The sequence below is a fragment of the Gopherus evgoodei genome, chromosome 10 (genome assembly GCF_007399415.2).
Source record: "Gopherus evgoodei ecotype Sinaloan lineage chromosome 10, rGopEvg1_v1.p, whole genome shotgun sequence".
NCBI lineage: Eukaryota > Metazoa > Chordata > Testudines > Testudinidae > Gopherus > Gopherus evgoodei.
The window spans coordinates 9281447-9288899 of record NC_044331.1 but is presented as its reverse complement, the minus strand read 5'-3'; the positions used below and the strand labels follow the sequence as shown (position 1 = coordinate 9288899).

General features: G+C 37.4%; 1 protein-coding gene across 1 annotated transcript in view; it reads right to left on the bottom strand.

The window, feature by feature from the left end:
• Positions 1 to 1455: 1455 nt before the first annotated feature.
• Positions 1456 to 7453, bottom strand: part of TTC23 (tetratricopeptide repeat domain 23) — a 47729-nt gene continuing 41731 nt past the window's right edge. Inside the window, 1 exon segment of the mRNA XM_030578206.1 lies at positions 1456 to 6027. Within this exon segment, the coding sequence (XP_030434066.1) occupies positions 5944 to 6027 (84 nt within the window). The 3' untranslated portion in view covers positions 1456 to 5943.

Sequence of the window (7453 nt, the reverse complement as noted above, 5' to 3'; positions counted from 1 at the left end):
TGTTTTTATTGGGTTTGCTCAAGTGTGTAACCGAGGAGCATGTTTCAGTCCTGCAATTAGAACTGAGTTAATTCTTTGGTGCCCAATCAAGAATAGCATCCAGCTCATTCTCTGGTAGCTGTACTAGCCCTGCAGTGCTAACAGGAGCAAAAAGAGGAACAAAAATTTATTGTTGACACTAAAAGAAGATCTGACTCTGGGTATGCCTACTCAGCAAAAGCTGTGCAAGGGCTAACCTTGAGCTGGCTTGGATCCTGCTAGCCTGTTAACATAACAGTAGTGAGCTTCAGCACGGACTAGCAAGGTGAGTACCTACCCAGGGTCTCTGTTGAACTTGTAGTACCTGTGCTGAAGTCCATGCTGTGCTCTCTTCACTGCTATTGTTACCTGTGCTAGCTGGATTTAAGCTAGCTCGGGAGGCTAGCCCATGCACACTTTTGTTGTAGACACACCTCTGAATATACAGTGAGTTAGGTATATGGAGCAAGAAGCTGCCATTTTTATACACACATGCTCTGAAAGTAGAACCATCCGTTAAACCCAGACAGCCCTATTGTGCCAGACTATTAGCCTTTAACTTTGAATTCCTTCCGTGTGGTTTGGTTTTGGTCACAAGCGCAATGTTACTTAAACATAGTTTGTGTGTGTTTAACTCAAATTACAATTCAACTAAATTATTTTATTGTGGTGTGGCCTTCATTAACTTCTCCGTTTCTTTCGTATCAGTAGAAGCTAGATTTTATAAAACTGACTACTACTTTGCAGTACTGACTTAAATGTGAAGTGGAGATAGATGTCATGTAGTTTAACATCTTAACCTACTTTTCATATGAGACAAACTAGTGTATTAGGATCTGCTTTCATTACCAATATTGAGACTATACCAGGTATCTTCAAGTAATTATCAGCATTTCAAGGTTTAAGTATAGGGCCTTGTCTGCACTGCAAAATTTTGTATCCTTTTTCCAGTACTGATGCAGTTCTCTGAGCTGGGAAGAGAGGGAGCAGTGGCCCTAGTGCTGGAAAGAAATATGAAGTTGAGTAGTACAGATGCATCCAAGGTGTGCATGCTACATTTATTTTATGTTCTTAATCACATAACCGATATATTTGTCAGAGTTATTCATATATGCTCCTGTAAAACATACTTTTGCTACCACTGACCAATAAGCGGCTCACGAATGATTACAGCTCAAAGAACAGCTTAAAATTCCATTGCCTTAGTTGATCCTCTCTGGAACTGGGTTTAAAAAAAACAACAAAATAATGCATTTTTAGATTAAAAAAAAATTCCTGTATGGGAGTTAGGCAAAAATTTTCAAACACGTTTGCTCAGTTAGACATGTAATTTCATACTTTTGATAGAATTTTATTAAAATATTTACTTAAACATAATTTAGATATCTAATTTTAGGCACACAGGTTTGAAAAGTATCACCTTTAGTTTTCTCTGTATTTGGTTTGAAGTTGAAACTTAAAAAAAAAAGCTCTCTTAAAATAGACATAAGGATAGCTGCAGAATATGTATTCTCCTGCCACAAATAAGAGAGCCAATAATATCAACTGCATTTATTGATGCCTTGTGGAAAACTTTGAGACCTATTTTCTTTAGAAACAATTCTACTGATGCTAGATTGTATTTATCTTCCATTATTCAGAGAATTAGGACATCAGGTGAAGGAAAAACCAGCAAGGAGTAAATGAATCATAAGTTCCTGTTTTATACAGATGTCCATAGTACTGACGGAGAAGAAAAAGAGACCATGTTAGTATTGTTTCTAAATAAAACATTTCCAAGGAGGCACCAGCTGCTCTTTAAAATGTCCTTTAACAGCATTAACTTATCAGATGTAGTAGGTCATATTGAAATGTATTTATGTTGTTGCTGGTTGCTTTAGTTGTTTGGAGAGGAAAAGGTTTGTTCCATAAATTTAAGTGCTTTAATTCTAAATTGAATCAGAATTTTAATCTGCTGCTTGAAGAGTTTAGGTTTGTCCCAACGAATTGGAAAAGAACAGTAACATGGAACTCATCCATTGGAATGACTTCCTCAAGCCATGAAAACTAGGTTTAATGAATAAACTAGATTTAATGAATAAAGGATATAAGCTTTGAAGAAGACTGTGTAAGCAGCATATTCTCCATTTGAATCCAATTAACACGAGCCTTATGTCATCATCTTCAGTATTATTTAAAACTGGGAAAAAGCCACAGATCTATTTTATTTTTTGCACGACAACCACCTTCAGGTAATGACTGTTCCTGGAAACAAAGAGGTAGTGACTTGGGCCCTGATGTTGCAATTTGATATGTGCAGATTCCACCTCCATCTGGATGTGTTAGCACAGTGGTTTTCAACCTGTGGTCTATGGACTCCTGGAGGGCTTCAGACTGTCTAAGGGGTCCATGAAAGGGTGTCATTATCATAGAACTGTGGTTTTTAACCTGGGGTCTGCAGACTGTCAAAGATTTCCAAAGGGATCCGCACCTCCATTCAAAATTTTTCAGTTGTGAACCCCTAAAAAATGTTGAAAACCACTGTGGTAGCAGAATCCAGGTCTTAATTCACATGCTTCTATTCCTAGCCAAGCAAATATAACCTACTACTCTGAGGGTTTTTTTTTTTTTTTTTAAATACTGACACCCTATTTAACAGCTTTGTGTGTAATTACTTTATTGATAGCGTGGAGCTGGAAGGATTGATAACATGGCCTCAGTCAGCACATACTGTTGAAGCTTACTCATAGAAACTTTGCTGTTCTTTTTTTCATTAAATACAAATAAGGTAATTGCTGAGTTTGAATTTAACAAATAGAATTTTGTTAAAATGTAACTACTAGTTTTATTCAGTAGAAGTTTGTATTTGTATGCTTGAGGTAGTTTACCTCAGAAGTGGGGGACTTAATAATCTTTAAACATGTACACTTTTTTGGATTTGAAAGCAAATAAAATGGAGTATATATGTGTAAGAAGAGAGAGATATGAGAGAGCTACAGCTCTGTACAGACTGATGTTTGCTATAGCAGGTGTTTAAAAGACTGTAGTCATGTTGAAGCAGGGTTTGTTGATGTCAGCTGTGAGACTTTGCAGGCAGCTTGTGGTATGGTCATTTACAATGCAGTCTGCCTTGCTGTTGTGGTTTCATGATTTTTGCACTTTTTTCACATTCAGTATTAAACAATGAAAAAGAATGTGTATATGCTTCTTTCTCCTCCTTCCCCCTCACCTCCCAGTTGGTATTTATAAATCTCCATTAGCAAAGGAAAAAGAAATTCAAGTTTTCATGTCTCATGCTTTGAGGTCTCTCTGTATGTTCAGCTCCATGAGCCCCTTTCAGTTCAAAGAACACATTCTTTCATTCTGGAGTTTGAAGTGCCTGCATCACTGTGGTGGCAGGGACAGAGTAAAAACACAGCAACTAGTAATTCCTTGACTCATCTAACCACCATGGTTAGAGTGGCTGAGGTGCCTTCTTAGCAGCAGGCACGGGGCATTTATAAACCCGAAGTGGTTGGAGTGGACAGGAGAAGCACAGTTTTCCTGCTGCTCTAAGATTTGGCTGAATTATGCCATTCTGTCATAGGGTCTGCTCGTGGCTAGTGCACCTCCTCCTGGTTGCTCTGGGGACTAGCTGATTCCAGGTCCAATGCCTGCATTCTGCATGCCCTGCCTTTCTTCCTGGATCTCAGTGAGGCAAGATGCTGTGTGCTTGTGGTATCCAAGTCCCTTCTTATGAATGGACTCAGGCAGGCTCCTCTTCTGAGTGACTCTCCCTAAAGGTACTGTGAATCAGAGCTGAAACCCCAGGCATCTCTCTGAGTAATAAGGAGATGGCCATCACTTTTGGTTGTTTTTCCAGCACATGGTTTAAAATCTTAATTTAGGGTGACCAGATGGCCCGGTTTTATAGGGACAGTCCTGATTTTTGGGTCTTTTTCTTATATAGGCTCCTATTACTCTCCACCTGCTGTCCCGATTTTTCACACTTGCTGTCTTGTCACCCTATCTTAATTCTTAGATTTATCATGGTTCTCAGTTATGCTAACATCAAATGATTCCATGGAAATTTCCATTACGTACTGAACTCTTGAAGGTAACATCTTACCAAAGATACACACATCTTTATATCCAAAATTCTTTTAAAATGGTCCTAAAATTACCAGGGATGAACCTGTATTCTTCTTGCAGCATAAAAATCCCTATAGAACAGATGTAAGCACTGAACCCCACAACTGTTAGATTAGAAAGTGAAATCTTTAAGTGATATCATCTGCAATTATTCATGCATGTTCATTGTGTAGCTGACCCTACTGATCCTGTTTTTCCCTTCCAAATTGTGCTGTGGGTAGCAACAGGTGGTACTTTGCAGCCTGAAATCAAGCACACTTAAGCTATGGCATCTTTTGCCAACGGGAGGAAGAGTCATGAGCTCGAATGAATCCTAGATGTTCTTCATATGGCAGAACTTACTTAAAGTTACATATATGTGATACAAAAGACTTCTTTAAAAACAAGGAAAAAAAATACCCCACCCTACTGTCAACTTTTTTGGGGGGTGGGGTGGGGTAGGGTGAGGTTATTTTCCTAACTCATACCCTATTGTGTTTAACCCAAAAAAACACCAACAACAAAAAGATTTTAAGTTTTTTGAACAATGCAGTTAATGGTGCATGGCTACCAAGGTAATAGGGGGCCTTTATGAATAAACTAAATAGAAAAATTAAAATCCTTTGTTCAAGAAGCTAGTAAGCGTGCAGTGCAGAACAGCAATGCCTGCCTGAATTCATATTTTTGATGTAAATTTATTTTATTACTGAGGCAGTTTTGTATTTCCAAACAGGAAAAAAAATGTTTTTCTTTCACAAAAGAGAAAACTGAAGAGGCTCTCATTAAGGATCTTAAAACGCTATGATCCAAGAGTATTAAAATTAAAAATAGCGTTCACTTATATTAATTTTTTTTTCTGTATCCATTAAGGTAAGTAATCTGTCCCCACGAAAGTTTGCTTTACATTCAGTATTTAATCCAATGACGGATTTCAGTTCTGCATGACCGATGCTTGCAGATACAGGTTCAGTCGTCAGAAGTAAGCATGAGAAACCTGTCATATATATATGCTTTGGGCCTTCCCACTATGGAGTACTGTTGAATAGCACAGTCTGGTGGTCTTTTTTATCTGATCGTCTCTGTTTTGCTCCTACATCTGGGGCCCCGAAAAAAGGAAGGGTGTTGTAAATCATAGGTCATTGTCAATTCCACTGTTCACCACTTAATTTTCAAAATATGAATAATTAACAGCCCCAGTAAGCATTGCATATCTTGAAACACTCATCTCATCCATGGATCCAAACACTTTTTATAATTGGGAACTGATGTTTTCAATGGAGTGTTGTTCTCCTAATCCTGGCCTTTACTTGATTTTTGTAATGGCTCAATTTGCCATCCTCTGAGAGAGACAGGGTGCTACATGATGACTTATGGCAACATCTGTTAGTGACTGAGGAAGATGTTGAGCAACAGTTTTAGGACTATGATGATGTAGATGATGTCTATTAGATGTAGGGACCTAATAGGTGAACAACACTGCCAGTGTTGCTAATTTGTTTTCTGGAGTGGGGTGGGAATGAAGGTGAAAGGGAATCTACCCTCATCTGAATTTTATTTGCTGCTCTGAATAATCTAAGCCGGGGTGGTGGTACATCTCAAAATCGCTGTAGGCTGTGGTTAGATCACTGCTGTTGAAGTCTGAAGAGTTATCCTTAAATTAGAGTGTTATATTCAACAAACTGTTGCCCTGTGAACTTTCCAACACTGTGGGTCATCTTTTTCTTTTCCATTAGACATTTCTGTGAGCTTTATGGCCCAAATATCTCAGACGTGCAGGGAAACACAGAATGTAACAGCATATAAAAGGAAGATCAGCCACAAAGACTGAAAACTCACTCATTTTGACAAGTCAATGTCCTCCTGGGTTGCTACAGTCCTTTTGTTGTGGGTGCCAAATAAGAGGATCTGAAGGTACAGGCACTGCAAAACATAAGATACATAATACTACCAGAATCTGATCCAAAATATTTTGATCAAAAAAGCCAAGCTAGGAAAAACAAACATTTATTTATACAAATAAAGACAGATATCTTAAAGAAAATTTTAATCATATTACAAAGTACTTAGGCAGCAAATTAAATAAGAACAAGACTAATTTGTCACATCCCTGGGTTTCATAAAGCCACTTCCACTGGAGCTGTGAATTAAAGGGGGAGTGTGATGAAGATAAATTATTTATATTTGCTATTAGATTACTAAACAAAATTATTTTTTGATTGTATAAACTGAGATTATATAGTTGTGTGTGTGTGTGTGTTAGTTAGTTAGTTATAGGGATATTCATTTAGCTAACAAATAAAATAGAGTCCACATTCACCTTAAAGAAAACCGCTTGCATATGGTTGAGTGGAGAATTTAGCTCAGGGTTTATGTTGCATTCTGTTCCTGGGAAAGCGAATTGTATTTATGGCAAAGTTTTACATAGTTTAACAGGGCTGAAACTAATAGGGGGATCTACAGCAATGACTCTAAAACCCTAAAGAGTTTCCAGCCAAAACCAGGAACAACAGACTAAAATTTAAAAATAAACTTAATCAAACAGTTTTGTACCTAAAAATAAAAATTGTGTTTGATTTGCATGGTGGAGGGAAGGTTCTGGCTGGTTTTTATTTATTCTGTTCATTTGGTGCATCTCTAATCTGTATGCAGTAATCTGAACTCATGCAGTCCTTGGATTAGCCCTTGAAAATATTAAAACATTAATTTAAAAAACGTGTATTGGAAATTCAGACAAATAGCTGTTTCCTCACAGAACAGTGAGGAAAAAAAAATTCCCACAAAAAATATGATTATTCATATTTTCTGGTGGTACCCACCGTGTGCTAGGTGCTGTAGAAACACAAAAGACAGACTGGTCCCTGTGCCAAAGAGCTTACCATTTTTGTTTTGTCTTAGGCAGAAGACAGAGGATCAGAGAAACAGGTATTTCCTGCTAACAGCAAGCTTTAATAACACAATTGTTTTGTGTTTTAATAAGACACTGTCCAAAATTACCCTTAAAGTTTGTTATTGACAGCTAGCTAGTTACAAGATGAAATGGGTCTTCAGATACCCATGTTTTAAAGACTAATGATACTTCATACAAGAATAGATCTTGTTCCCTCAGTGGAAGGAAATCAGAATGCTTTCAACCAGCTCTAAAAGTCAAGGTTTAATTTTAAATGCACCATATTTTTTTTAAAATGTATTTACCAGGACCTAACCTTCAAGTGGAGATCACAGAGAGAACATTGCAAGCATGATCTTATGTTAACTGAATAACTGTAGAACTACAGTGTTATTTTTATTTTAATCATCCCTTGATCTAATTAATGTTTGAGAAACAGTCTGGACTAGAGTAAGAAAA